This window comes from Danio aesculapii, chromosome 13, assembly GCF_903798145.1.
Source record: "Danio aesculapii chromosome 13, fDanAes4.1, whole genome shotgun sequence".
NCBI lineage: Eukaryota > Metazoa > Chordata > Actinopteri > Cypriniformes > Danionidae > Danio > Danio aesculapii.
In genome coordinates, this window is record NC_079447.1 from 26363450 (window position 1) to 26379300 (window position 15851).

Sequence of the window (15851 nt, forward strand, 5' to 3'; positions counted from 1 at the left end):
TTAACAACATTTTTGTGAATTTAAGACTTTTTAAGGTCTAAAATTAAATTTGTGAAATTTAAGACTTTTTAAGACCCAGTGGACACCCAGATACAAGCACAATTGTAGTGTATGTTACATGAATGCTGAATGGCAGGGTACACACAATACAATACAAAGTAACTAAAATAAAATTATAGCAATGTTAATTATTTAACATTTAAAACTATTATCAATAATAAAAGTATAAAATAAAGTAAATTAAATGTATAACAATGTTAATTAATTAACAGATAAAACTATTATCAATAGTTATGCATTTAAGCAGAGAATGTCCACTCTCCATAGCGGAACATCTTACCGCACACAAAGTCTTACTTCACCTCTTTAATCCTGATATTCTCCTACATATGTTACCATGTTATATCCAATAATACAACCATGACCCCACAACCCACACTTACAGCAGAAGCAGAGATGCCTTCACTGGTTCCTATTGAGTAAGCTGCCGCTGGGTGACGGAGGGCCTTGTGAGAGGTGCCCGGCTCTGGGAGGATGAGCAGATGTGAGGTGGGTAGATCACGGCTATTTTTAGCACCCAGCAGGACGATGGGCAGGTGGGCACAGGGGGCTTCTCACGCCCTGCTGAATCTCATCAGTACCCCGTGCAGTGTCCGCAAGGAGCCACTGGCATCCATACCACGTAACCACTTCCAATGCCAAGCAGAGCTCACACTTACGGCCCGACTCTCAAACTATAAACCACTCACACGCCACAATTTTCTGCTTCTTCTGTGGCCTCTGTAATCACCTTATGAGGATCACTCCTGGTCTTATCTGCACCTCCGCATCCCCGCGCACTCTCTCACCTCTCCTTCAGGCCCTGCCACAATCTCACAGCTCCATCTCTCAACATAATCTTACAGTCACAGCACATTAGTGCCACCTGCTTAAAGTTAGATACTAAACCCAAAGTTCTGCTGCTTCTGCAGTCCAGCTGAGTCTGAGAATCTAGATATAGAAAGCTGTGTCAACTTATCCGGGTACATTTGCATCTGTGACCCACAAAAATCAGGAATCTGCAAAATGACAAAATTATTTTTGTCAGAAAGTTTATTTTTGTAGATCCTGACTTAAAAGGGGACAGATCTCTGTATTTCTGGAAAAAAAGATTATATTTTTAAATCCGGATTTATATCCAGTACATAAAATGTATTGTATGTAAATATATGTAATATATTTACAAAGTACACACACATATTTAATTTTGGAGCCAAATGAGAAAGACCTTGAATTAGATTTTTAATTCCAGATTCAAAATGCATTTATTTAAAAATATTCATTCATTTTCTTTTCGGCTTGGTCCCTTTTATTAATCTGGGGTCGCTACAGCTGAATGAACCGCCAACTTATCCGGCACATGTTTTACGCGGCGCATGCCCTTCCAGCTGCAACCCATCTCTGGGAAACATCCATCCACACTCATACACTAAGGACAATTTAGCCTACCCAATTCACCTGTACTGCATGTCTGGACTGTGAGGGAAACCGGAGCACCCGGATGAAACCCACACGAACGCGGGGAGAACATGCAAACTCCACACAAAAACGGCAACTGACCCAGCTGAGGCTCGAACCAGCGACCTTCTTGCTGTGAGGTGACAGCACTACCTACTGCGCCACCGCGTCACCTATTTATTTAAAAACAAAAATTTTAAAAATATTATTTCAATTTAGGATAATTGTTTTTTTGTGATTAAATTGTGATTTAGTTGTGACTTGTGACAAGGTTTTTTTTCTTCACTTCCGCCATTAGTGAAGCTTTTTTCCCTCTCCGCTGTCGCTACTGGCTTGCATGGTTCAGGATCTATAGAGCTGCACATCGTTGGATTTGCTCTTCAATATTTGGACTCTCAGTAGTGATTATTAAACCACACTGAACTGAGCTAAACTGAACTGAACTTAAACACTACAAACTGAACTACACTGTTCCTATTTACTATGACCTTTTATGTGAAGCTGCTTTGACACAATCTACATTGTATAAGCGCTATACAAATAAAGGTGAATTGAATTGAATTGAACTTTTAGCGTTATTTCTTCATGCTTCAGGGTCACTTCAAATCATTCTAATATACATATTTTCTGCTATTTTATGATTATTATTATTTCTAATGTTAATCTTTAATAATGGTTGTACATATTATCAACGTTGAAAACATCTTTTGTTTCTTATTTTTTTGAAAACACTGATACATTTTATTTTTCAGTACTCTTCTATTTCAAAATCGAAAAAGTTCAAAACAACAGCATTATTTAAAAATCACATCTTTTGTTACATTTTTGTCTTTACTATCACAACTGATTTATTTTTATTGATATATTTGTTCTATTATTTCAAAAGGGTCATGTGACACAAGCCTGGGTTAATGCAGAACAGCAGTTATTGAAATAATTTTTCGCAATACATCAATTTTTATTCTTTTTTGCCATATAATAACATTGTCACCTGACACGTACAAATATAAAAAAAATTAAAAAGTACAAATCAGGAATTGACACTTTACCTTGGACTTGAGTTTGACAGTAATGGTGTGGTGACGACCTGCAGAGTCCTCTGTCTTCAGCTGGAGTGTGCGGAACTCTGCATCAATGAAAAGCAGTCTGCCGAAACACATCAACAACACAATAAGACAACAAATACAATGTGCATCAAATAGGCCAACAGACACCACTTACAGAACATTTTTGAAAGAAAAATAGAAGTATTGCATGTGAATTTGCTTCAATGTCCAAACAAATCAGCTAAGACCAAATAGAAAAAAATATATACAGATGAAGTCAGAATTATTAGCCCCCCTTTGATTTTTTTTCTTTTTAAAATATTTTTTAAATGATGTTTAACAGAGCAAGTAAATTTTCACAGTATGTCTGATAATATTATTTATTCTGGAGAAAGTCTATTTTGTTTTATTTCGGCTAGAATAAAAGCTGTTTTTAATTTTTTAAAAACCACTTTAAGATCAAAATTATTAGCCCCTTTAAGCTATATTTTTTTCTGATAGTCTACAGAACAGACCATCAATATACAATAACTTTCCTAATTACCCTAACCTGCCTAGTTAACCTAATAAACACAGTTAAGCCTTTAAATGTCACTTTAAGCTGTATGGAAGTGTCTTGAAAAATATCTAGTCAAATATTATTTACTGTCATCATGGCAAAGATAAAATAAATCAGTAATTAGAGATGAGTTATTAAAACTATTATGTTTAGAAATGTGTTGAAAAAATCTTCTCTGTTAAACAAACAAAAAAATAAATAGAGGGCTAATAATTCAGGGGGGCTAATAATTCTGACTTCAACTGTATATATTTTGGTTTGTTTTTTTAATCGAAAGATGCTCTGCAGACATACACAATGCTTTCACCCAGCAAACAGTATGGAAAGTCTTGAATCATCTGCATTGACCACAGCAGATTTACGTCTGCTAATGTTCCAGCACTTCACATGACACACTCTTATTTCAGCAGCTTTCTTACGAGTCCTATAACACAGCATATTGTGGTTAGTCCATACATGCACACTTTGCTCTGAGTGTTCCCATTGGCAAAAACAGTCAGATTACATACAGTATCCACATCACAGAAGTTTCACAAAAAATCTGAGAGAGAAGAATTCGCTGGCACTTTTTGTTGGCTCAGATACTTGTTACTGCAGAATATAATCAACTGTCTATAAATCAATCAAACATTTTTTTAAATTAACTCTTTCAACAAATCAATCTAACAAACCTCCCCAAACTGAACAACAGAAGATTGAAAAAGGGCTGCTTAGTTTTAGTCTGATTTCTGCTGCTACTTTTAGATGGTAGGGTCAGAATTTGGTGTAAGCAACATAAAACATGAATTCATCCTGTTATGTATCAAAGGTTCATCAGGCTGGTGATGTAACGATATGGCAGACATTTATTTTCTTGGGATCTTTTAGTACCAATTCAAAACATTGTGTGAGGGCTACCCCCAGCAGGATAGCATGCCATATGATAAAGCTCAAATCACCTCAGACTGGTTTCTTGAACATGACATGGATTCTCTAAACTCAAATGGCCTCTACAGGCAGTGGATCTCAATCCAATAGAGTATCTATTGGATCTGGTGAATATGAGATTCCCAATTTGAATGGGCAAGTAGCAAATCTGTGGTGACTGTGTGATGACCCAAAACAATCTCTGAGGAATGTTTCCATCATCTTGCTAAATCTGTGAACAATAATTAAGACAGTTCTGAAGGCAAAACAGGGACAACCTGGTACCAGAAAGGAAAAACCTAATGGCCAGTAAGCGTACATCATAACAGTAAAGACAACTTCTATTTTATGCAATGATTGTCTAGATTTATGTCTATGCTTATTTTAAAAAAACCCTGTTGGTAACATGGGTGGAAGCATTTGTGAACACCATATGCAAAAATTCTACCTGCAAAGCCTCTTCCTCTGCTTCACTGTGTCCTAACCGCTCAGTCTATTTCTCCCCCTCACAATCCATGAAGCAACGGGACGAATCTTTTGCATCACATTCAATTACATGAGCTTTTGGCACAAAATCACACCAATCATTCATTTCCTCAAAATTGAGATCTCTTTTCTGAGCTGGAACCCCATTCAACCACTCTGCATTCTAAAGGGATCTCCTGCCACAGTATCAGGCCTTGCTGGCGTTCACCTCAGTTGATTGAAACAGCTTGACGGCTCGATGTCTTGCTGGGAGGATTGATGAGAGCATTACATTTGCAACTGGAAAATCAGCTCCCCTCATAAATGGCGAAGGAACATTTGGCATGTTTGCATACAAACAGGCTACAGATGAAGGCATAAAACGGCAACAAAAAAGAGAAGAGATTCCCAAAGAATAAGAGGGGGGAAACACAAACCGTAATACCGTCAAGGCCACTTCTCATCACAACTTTCCAGATATGCAAAAAGCCAGCTGCTGAAAATAGTACAGTTATTCCATTCTCACAGGTGCCACCAGGGATCATGGGTTTTAAGATATAACTGCTGGCTAGAGTGAGACGGTGAGAAGACCAGCCAATAGGAAAGCTGCTCAGGTGTCATTATCTTGGCGGGGTGTTAAAAGACCACAGCGAGAGGCCCGACGCTTCTCTCTCATACATGTGCAAGGTGTGACAACCTCTCACCACGGCTCCCATGCACCAATTGTCTAAAAAAAAAATCTCAACAGTTTCAGATGACGATGTCAGACCAAACGCAATATCTCACAGTAAAATGGGAGCAAAATGGGATCAAAGTCAAAATATTCAACTCTCATTTTCTTATGACCTAACACTTTGCTGCGATACTCCAAATAGCACACTTACACAGCACTATAAAGCAGCCAGAGACTGATGTTTTGTAATTTCCTAAATATCTGGCACTTTTGAACTTATACAGGGATAAGAGGGGAGAACAGACCCGACCTCATCTATACAGTAATTAACAGTAAATGTGGCTTCTTCAAGGCAACTAAAACTCATTAAAATGACCAGGTTCTGCGGCACTTCCCCCTTCCTAAACCAATCAGGGTCCACAACTGTGCCGGACTTGAGGCTATTAACAGAGACACGAATTAAGGATCTTAATTAATCTCAAGTGCATTTACAGATAGCGCTGGTGTATAATACTTCTGACCGCAATTCAGGTCTGAAACGTGCACCTTATTTCCAGCCTAACTTTTCAGCCTACATTTCCCCATTAAACTTGAGAGTGGGTCTCCAATTAGACCAATTTGCATTTGCTAATATCATAATTATATCTTTAGACATTAATAGAAAGTGGAAAATGAGAAGCCTGGTGAAATTGCAGCTTGATACATGGCTGACAGACACCACATTAGCCTTCTTTATTATGAAGCAAGAAACGTGACACAATGTTTTCATGAAAAACTACAGCGAGTTGATGACAGAAGTACATGATATTAATGTCCTACTCATTATTTGTAATGCAAAGAGTTGTCCTGCATGTCATTAGAAGGAAACACTGCAATGTGAACCTCAGAGAACGTACTTATCCCATCCTAAGATCTCCATCTCTGTTATCAGCTGCGAATAATACTGAGGTGGTGAGAAGGACTGACATCCTGGTTGGCTCTTCAATGCCACTTCCTGATAATGCACAAGTTCGTAATGAGAATTTATTCAATCTGCAGGACTCATGTGGTTATTATGGTAATATGATGCTGAACATGAGATCATGTATAACATTTGTCAACATGAATATGGTAATGCTCAACCTCAGGGATAAAACGAGCAATATTTACCAATACTGTCCTGAGCTCCAGGATAAAAGCCATCAAAGTAGTTGAATGCTGTAATCTCTGTAAAAGAAAGCAAATTAAAATACAAATATTATGATTAAACTATTTCATACAGAATATCAAAAGCAGCTCCTGTCATTTAACTAATGAGAGTGACCATAGGAGTTAATTATTAGTCATTTTAAATTCATAAGAAAATAATGAACTTTAACTAGTTAGGGTGCCACATAAATCTAGGCAGGGCAAATCATAAATCTAATCATTTTACCCTAGAGGCATATGGAAAATGCCTTTTTCCCCTCCCCTTGACAAACAATATGCGTTAATTAAGATGTATTTCTGGAATGATGTGTAATAGCTGCAAACTATTTCCATTTGATTTATTGTACCTGCTTCACAATATGTTGATAACCATGAAGTAGCCGCTTCATTTGCCAACAACAATGCAATCTGTAAAACAAAGACAATAATAATAATGATTAGAGATGCATGATATTGAAAAAAAAACCTTACATTGTAAATTTTTTTTTATTTTGCAATATTTCACCAAATAACTTGAATAGCTCTATTTTGAAATAATTAGTACATTTATATTGAATGGGACGATTTTGTAGAGGAGTGCATCCACAGAAAATATAATAGACTAATTAACAGCATAGATAAAAACTGTAGAGCACTAATATAAATGAAGGAGTCTAACAGTATTCAGGTACAGAAATAAAATTATCAAATGTACAATAAAGCTATACAGTCTTAATTTTATACATAATTAATTAAAATACATTTTCGTTAAAGCTAAAAAAAGCACATTCCTTGCGCACAAATGCTATTAACTCAATTAAAATGCTTGCAGTCACAGGTCTTTAAAACATACAGATGATAAACTTTCACTTTTTATGGTTAAACTGAAATGACAACACAATTTTTGTGGTTGGTCAACTATAATCCTGAATCCACATTATAGATCCTGCAATGTGGAATGTGACTATTGCGGATTCACACAGTGCGACATTGATGGTAAAACAAGATATAATACATATTATATTATATTGTATTTTGAACTTTTTTTTTCTTTTTGAAATATTTTAAATGTTTAACAGAGCAAGGGTATTTTCACAGTATGTCTGATAATATTTTTTTTTTCTGGAGAAAGTCTTGTTTGTTTTATTTTGGCTAGAATATTAGCATTTAAAAAATGTAAAACCATTTTTAATGTCAAAATTATTATCCCCTTTAAGCTATTTTTTTTCCGACTGTCTACAGAACAAACCATCGTTATACAATAACTTGCCTAATTACCCTAACCTGCCTAGTTAACCTAATAAACACAGTTAAGCCTTTAAATGTCACTTTAAGCTGTATAGAAGTGTCTTGAAACATATTTAGTCAAATATTATTTACTGTCATCATGGCAGAGATAAAATAAATCAGTTATTAGAAATGAGTTATTAAAACTATTATGTTTAGAAATGGTGACGCAGTGGCGCATTGGGTAGTGCTGTCACCTCACAACAATAAGGTCGCTGGTTCGACCCTCGATTTGGTCAGTTGACGTTTTTTGTGGAGTTTGCATGTTCTCCCCGTGTTTGCATGGGTGCTCCGGTTTCCCCCACAGTCCAAAGACATGTGGTACAGGTGAATTGGGTGGGCTAAATTGTCCGTAGTGTATGAGTGTGAATGAGTGTATGGGTGTTTCCCAGAGATGGGTTGCAGCTGGAAGGGCATCCGCTGCCTAAAACATGTGCTGGATAAGTTGGCGGTTCATTCAACTGCGGCGACCCCAGATTAATAAAGGGACTAAGCCGAAAAGAAAATGAATGAATGAATGTTTAGAAATGTGCAAAAAAAAATTCTCTCAGTTAAACAGAAATTGGGGGAAAAAATAATCATAAACATAAATTTCTAAATGAGGAATAAACTTACTACCTTATTAAATTATTCTTCTACAATATAACATTTGCAAAATTATATAAATATATACACATGAAACCCAGTAAATTGAGTCTAATTTTTAATTTCGGAAATAGAACACTGAAATCAAAGCATTTTTGTAATTTCATGAAGAAAAGTACAAAGGTCAAGTGTGAAATGTATTTAAACAACCATTTTATTATGTAATGTTAGATTTTGCACATATTTTTTATGCTTTATTTATTGTTTTTATTTTATTTTATTCATTGCCTCACTCACTCACTCTTTACATATAACAATGTCAAAATTACCATGTGCTGTATCTCATCTAATGTTAAAATGTATAATATGTCAAATGTAAAAATAAATAATGTAATAATTATGAAATATTAAACCTATTTAGACAATTTAGAACATATTTGTTTACTATTATTATTGTTATTATTATTATTATATAAAACTGGTGTATTTTCTTTACACTTGTTATATGCTGCTGGTATTCTTAGTCACTCATATAAATACAGTACATACTGCACTTACACACATAAACGAACAAAGAAATTAAAAAATTATACAGTACAACAAACATACTTTGCCCGTTTCATCTGATGATCAGGGGGGTAGAGATATTCTTATCCTGAAGTCTTTTTCCTATCAAAGATTAAATAATTACGATAAGGCACTCATGGCAACCCGTTCATCCATAAATACTGCACGACACACATGGCATTACATAATCCCACTGTAAACAGAGCTGACAACTAGCAGTGTCGTAGTCAAGATGAAACTGTCCTTACCAGCACTGTGATGAAGCCATCATAGAGCGTCTTCTCCTTGTTCAGCGCAATAATCAAAGGGCTTTCTCTCATCAGCAAACAGCTCATGATGACCAAGAACTATGGCAAACCACAGAGGGAATATAAATGCCGCTAACCAAGTACCAGTAACGGCATACGATAGTACAAATATCAAACTAAAGAAAACATAGACAAATGCTGTCTGTCTGTTGTTGTTGTTGTTGTGGAAAACAGTCAAACAGTCGCAGCTGTCAGAATCTTCTTCGACTGCTGTGATCCTAGCAAATTGAAAGTAACTTCCCGCGGAAAGACTCAAGCGTCGCCGACGTCACTGCAGTTTGAATGACCAAACTTTATTTAAACTAAAGTGCGCTAGAATTTAGGCAGTGGCGGTAATACGCCAGTAAGTTTGCCAACCGCAAATAAACATTCAAAGATGAAGTATTTAATTAAATAAGGCCGTTTAAACGGGAAAAAATAATTGCTTGTTTGTCAGCAGTTTACCTACTTCACCAGAATCCCTCAACATCTTGTAAAATGAAGGCCACTGTCAAAAAATATGAAGTTTAAGATGACTGCATTGTTGATGAGTGTTTCCAGGAAAGTCAAGATTAACAGGTAGGTCAAAACCTAGGCCACGCACCTGATCGTCATTATAACATACATTGTAATGCTTAAATTAGTTAAATTATGTTATTGTTATCAATACTACATTTAAATTTAGTTATTTTAAGTGTCAAGTGACTCCAGACCAAAATTCATTTTAAAGATAATTTGTAGGGAAAAATAACGCGGAAGGCAATGTGTATTGGTTTTTCAGCATTCTTCAAAATGTCTTATTTTGTGTTCATTAGCAGAAAGAAACTCAAACACGTGGAATAAGTTGAGGATGAGTAAATTATGGTTGTTGTGAAAAAAATGATAAATTTGTTGTTCCTGAAAAAAAAATGGAAGTATTATTTTAATAGCTATTATTTGTAACATGGACAGTGGTTTCTTAAACAGTGATTCTATTGACTTGAGAAACCAGTGTGCCCACATATCATCATATCAGTTTTTCTCTGACATCAGGTTTCCTTTGTGAAGTCAGGGTTATCTTACTTAACGTTTTATACTGCTTAAAGTTGACCTATAGCTTTAACAATTATTCAGGGTGTTTGTCATTTGTCTATGCATAACACGTATGCAAACAATGATGTTTACCTACCTATTAAAACTGTAAAAGTGTAAATATATATATATATATATATATATATATATATATATATATATATATATATATATATATATATATATATATAATAAAGTCCTAAGGGGCAGGTTAACGTCCTTGTTTGTATTGCAGTGGCACTGACTCGGATGTAGCAAATATTCAGTCCAAGCCCATAGTCTGTTTACATAAAGACTGCAGTGTTGTTCATGTGGCTAACTAACTATATAAAAACTGTAAAACAAACTATATAACCATCTGAAAAGTTAAGTAAAATTTTGCTGATGCTGATAAATAATGTGTATTACTTGTGTCATGTGTTTTACCATGATGGTGTTTAGTACACTACCATTAGTGGTGGTTTATCACTTTAGTTTACACTACGTCAACCTGATTTCACCAGGTAGGACATGCTCCTGGATTAACATGTTGATCCTGGAACAACACAAACACAATAACATTTATGTTAAGTTTAGGCTTACGGTTAGGTTTGTGCACTTCTACGTGATTGTCATCCAACTATGATACCCCTCTGATTTTGGGAATAATTTACAGTTGTGTTTAGGGGTAGAGAATAGGTATGAATGATATTTTCCAACAAAAATTAGGTTGCAGGAACAACAAAGATGTTAATCCAGGACAGTGTTGGAAAGAGTGTTGACAATTTATACTCAAGTAAAAGTACCATTACTTACCGAAAATTGTAGAGCAAGTAGAGTAAAAGTATCTGTTGTATTGTAAATATTACTCAAAGTATGAGCAAAAAGTATTTTGTAGTGCATTTAGTTATTGTTTAAGACTATTTAAAGAGTTGCAAAACCTAGATGCAAAAAAACTCTAAAAGCCATTTGATATTTTCTTCTAAAATTAGCGTTTTTCTCCAACTCCTGTATGTAGGTTCACAAATTTTACTTTGTAGTGATGAATAAGTTCTTTCCATTGCCTTTCAAGTGAAATAACTGAACATAAACATAGGAGGCTGACAAAAATGCTCATTTTAGGAGAACATTTCAAACGGCATTTAGAGGTTTTTCCATCTGAAGTCTTCATTTGTCGATTTCAGTCATCATACAGTAAACATTCGCCATCTTCTCATCTGTGACATAAACTTGCCTTGAAATCATTTAATATGATGCAAAATTATTATTTATTTATTTATTTATTTATTATTTTAGCCAGTCCCAATAGACATGAAAAAAATAGTGACTGCAGGTTAAAGTAGTGGAGTAAAAGTACTGATAAGCCACTAAAAATGTACTCAAGGGAAAGGAAAAGTACACATTTTTTAAACAACTCAGTAAATTACAAATTCTGAGAAGAAATACTCAATTCCAGTAATTTGAGTATTTTGTTACTTTATACCACTGGTCTAGGATTACATCGTACTTGGCAAGATCGTGATGTGCCTAGTTTAGTATACTAAACACCATCATGGTAAAATACATGACACCTTATTGATTAACATTAGATGTAACATAAAACTCGAATGTACATGAGTGATGAGACCCCCTAAAACAAACCAGAGTAATGTCAAATAAACAAAAACCAAGTGAAGTGTCATGCCGGGAATTTTAGGAAAGTCAATGTAGTATTCACCAGTAACTGTTTACCAGGGAACAAAAGTTTAAGATTTTATAGAAGCTGCAAATATTTAAAACTGCAATGCAGGGATAACTCAACAAAAGCTGCGCTAACAATGACGCAGAGCAGGGTTTTCTAACCCTAGAAAAAAAATCAATGCTTATCACACTTCTCAGTTACAAGTGTGAAATGTTCCTTATCTAGGTGTTAATATCAGTGTTGGGTTATAACCCATGTCCTGCAAATAAAAATTGTGAGTATTAAATATGAAAAATAACTTTCCTCTGCCCTTGTCACTTTCGTCCACAAGCGATTCACATCTGTGGATTGATGTTTTTGGCGCATGTTTCCACTTTCATTAAACCTATGCAGTGTTTTCTTTGTCCACTAATGCTGAAATATTCAGTAAAGCTGCCTTTAAGCAAACAGACATCATTACAGTTGAGAGCCCTGTATTGGAGTGTGTGATTGTATATTGCTTGTGTAGAGTGTCAAGCGTGCGTGCTACACATTGTGCCTGGAGAGATTGATGTTTTGTCATCCACCTGCTTCTAAGCTGTAAAAGCAAGCGCAGCAAAGGCAAACCTACCCAGCTTCAAAATCCAAACAAAGAAATCTTAGTGGGCTGTTTACATATCTGTGGAAGGATATCTGAGCTTGTTGACGGGTGCTAGAGTGCTTGAGAGATCAGTCCCCGCACAATAGGTGAGTGTTAAATGCTTTTTTTGTTTGCGACAGTGAGGAACAATTTAAAGCGATTTTGGCTGTGGCTGTGGTTTGGAGAGGGTGAGTCTGGCAACCTCACACAGGGAGGAGAGAGAGAGAGAGGTTTCTCTTTCCCGTCACATGCAGATTTCTGCAGCCGTTCAGCGCACAGGGTTAATAGCAATCCTGAATAAAGGATTTAAACAATTATGCTTTTCGGAATTGCCGGAGAAACGCGGATTATTTCTTTTCTCCTGCTGTTGCCTTATTCCTGCGGCATCTGCCTTTCTTTTATACCTTTTGAGGAGCGTGATCTATTGTGCATTGTTTATCTCCAGCCATGGTCACTTCTCTGGAATGCAATTGGCTGGAACTACATCGTGTGGGTCTTGCTCCCTGCTTTTTTTTTCCCCTCTCCCTCTCTCTCTCTCTCTAACAGATTCTTTTGAAGCGAGACAAGAGCAGGGTGGCCGATTTATCGTGCCTCTCTCTCTCTCTCCTTGCCATGCATTCATCTGAATGAGAATAAGGAGCTATTGTTCTGTTCCGATCTCGGTAGACAAGCTTTAATGCTGTTTTTACCGGCTTGAAAATATATTGTTATTGCTAATGTAGATCGGCGCATCCTTTTTATATGTGTTGCTTTATCTAAGCGTCTTTCGGTTTCTCGCGTATCAGTTAAAGCAGATTAGAATATGCTTGATGTGTTGTGCTTTTGTTTATTTAGTGTTTGTTCATTTTTGAACGCAATTATTTTATATTTTTATATTCTATTTTGTATTACTTGAAAATATTAAAAAATAACACTGCATTATATTACATAATGTATTTTTAGATCATCTGTTAATTCCGGATATTAAGTTGTATTTGAAGACTTTATAGCATGTCATAAATTACAATACTTTTTAATAAATGTAAAAATACATTTTAGATTTATGTGTTGACTTTCTCAGCCCTAAACACCTGCGCATACTAAGCAGACAAAGCGAACGAACCACTATGATGTATACTTTGGCATGTGTGTTAGTTGCAGCTTTACCAGAGCTCCCATAGCTGCCCATTATTTGAATGACTGGTGTAATGAGACGGATCAAACCCGGTGCTGAGCTGACCAGGGAAGCAGTGCATGTCAGCTATTTGGCCAGGGTCCTGGGCCATCATTACACTTTCTTTATGGAGCCATTCAGACTGTACATGAAGCACAATATGTCAGTGGAAATTAAAGTGTCCCAGCACTCTCTCCTCGTTCCTGCTCATTTACCGTGTGCACTGGCCGTTAGCCTTTGCATGCCTGTAATGGGACACTTTCCCATGTCTCACCCCTAGCCAAAAAACTTCAAAGTTATATACTGCTTGGATAAAGTTCGCAAGTGGCTAAAAGTCAAACCAGGATCCTGAAAAAAAAAAACCTTGCAGGATACCTACTAAAGGGGAGACTGGGGGTATTTGTCAAGCGTTTTAATTATAGCTCAAAAACCTGATATTATTGTTAAGCATATTTAGCAATATTTTATAAAATGTATTAAAACATCAAATTTATGCTTTAGCTAATGTATAAGCAAGTACATTTAATAAAGTTAGGATTTTTATATTTAACTAAAAAAAAACGATGAAAATTAAAACATAAATAATTAGTGTTAAAATAAACATTAGCAGCAAAAATAATGTTTTTTTTAGCCTCTAGAGTTGGATATATTTTAACTAATCATTTAATTTAAAACATAACTACAACCAAAAAAGTTAAAATAATAATAATAAGGTTGTCATAAAACACACAGACACACACACACACACACACGACTAACTCAGATTAACTAAAGTATTAAAGTATTATATAATGATACTGAAATAACCATCAAAACTTCACCAAAATGCTTTCAGTAAGGCATTTTACTTTTTATTTTGTAAGACATGCTCCAATGAAGTCTGAATAATAAAATAAATAAAATAAAAATCAAGTGTACATATTTGAAGTTAAATTGTATTAACTATGAATTCAGTTCAAGAAGATGCTATTTTTAGAAATAGTAAAATTAAACAATTTAGAAATCACTTTGTTATTATGAAATCAATTTTTTAAATTGAAGATACTCAGGTTCAATGATTTGTTTAAATTTGAAACAGCACAATTTATGTTTAAAGCTAGGAATAAATTACCTCTGAAATGGATATAATATAATAAAGGAACAACATTTTAGGAGGTTGAAAACAGGGACAACATAAAAAAAATTTGCATGTCTGTATGTGGTGTGAAATTATGGAACAGTCTAGAACAGATTCTCAAACAATGTCAGGACATTAATCAATTTAAAAAGTTGTATAAAAATATTATTAAAGGAGTATAATGATGAATAGAGGTGATTGAAAAAGAATAAAATGAGAAGGGTATGATGAAATTTCGATTAATTGCTGTTTGCAATACTATGTATTTTTGGGTCTATGTTATAAAATGTAAATGTACAAATGGAATCAAACGTATAATATGTCAAAGATGCCAAAAGGATAAAATGTCTCACGTAAAGCGCATATGTCTCATGTAAAAAGAGGAGATAAGTAAAAGAAGAAATAAGTTAAAGTAATAGACGAATGATGTGTGTGGTAATGGGGTGGGAAATTAATAAGCTTGTGCTTCATCCCACTCCATTTCGACAATGTTAAAATGTATTTTTTGTTAAAGAATTTATGTAGGATTTTTCTGTTAAAAAAATAAAGAAATAAAATAGAAAAAGGACAGTTTTTTTTGTAAGGTTGCTATGATAGAAAATTACCCCAAATGCTTACAATAATATTAATAATAATAATAATAATAATAATAATAATAATAATAATGTTCAAATCCCCCCCCCAAAAAAGTGTGACAAGTGTGTGTTCTGTACGTAGTATTGATGATAGTACAAATCAGCTGAATTGCTTATCCAATTGTACTTAGCTGTTAGCACACTGGCATCCATTCAGTGCAGTGTCTCAGAATGTACACCACAGCTAATTTGCTGTATCACGCTCTGGACCAAACCCTTTTCTTGTGGAGGTGAGGCAGGCAGTGTGAAGACTTAGCCTGGATTACAGGACTTCAGAGATAGCGCTGAATCCAGCCTCCTGTCTGACATGAATTGATCGGATTAGAAAGGGTGGATTCCATCCTTGAGGGGAACCAAGCACGTTGTATATAATTGACTTTTTGTCGCCCTCCATGTCTTGTGGGTTGGCAGCGCTAGCAGAAGGGAATACTTTGCTGGGTAAATATCAGAAAGGACTCTGGTTTGACCAGGTTGGTGGAGGCTTATGAGGCAGATCGATATAGCACTGGTGTTGAGTTGCAGTGGCAGCTCAGGGACGCGGCACAGAGGAAGTGTCT

General features: G+C 35.3%; 1 protein-coding gene across 1 annotated transcript in view; it reads right to left on the minus strand.

The window, feature by feature from the left end:
- LOC130239288 (E3 ubiquitin-protein ligase FANCL-like) overlaps positions 1-9281 on the minus strand; it is a 31547-nt gene extending 22266 nt beyond the window's left edge. The window contains 7 exon segments of the mRNA XM_056470382.1: positions 2547-2643; positions 6043-6140; positions 6296-6352; positions 6682-6742; positions 8795-8829; positions 8831-8854; positions 9001-9281. Of these exon segments, the coding sequence (XP_056326357.1) occupies positions 2547-2643; positions 6043-6140; positions 6296-6352; positions 6682-6742; positions 8795-8829; positions 8831-8854; positions 9001-9087 (459 nt within the window). The 5' untranslated portion in view covers positions 9088-9281.
- Between the last annotated feature and the right edge of the window lie 6570 nt (positions 9282-15851).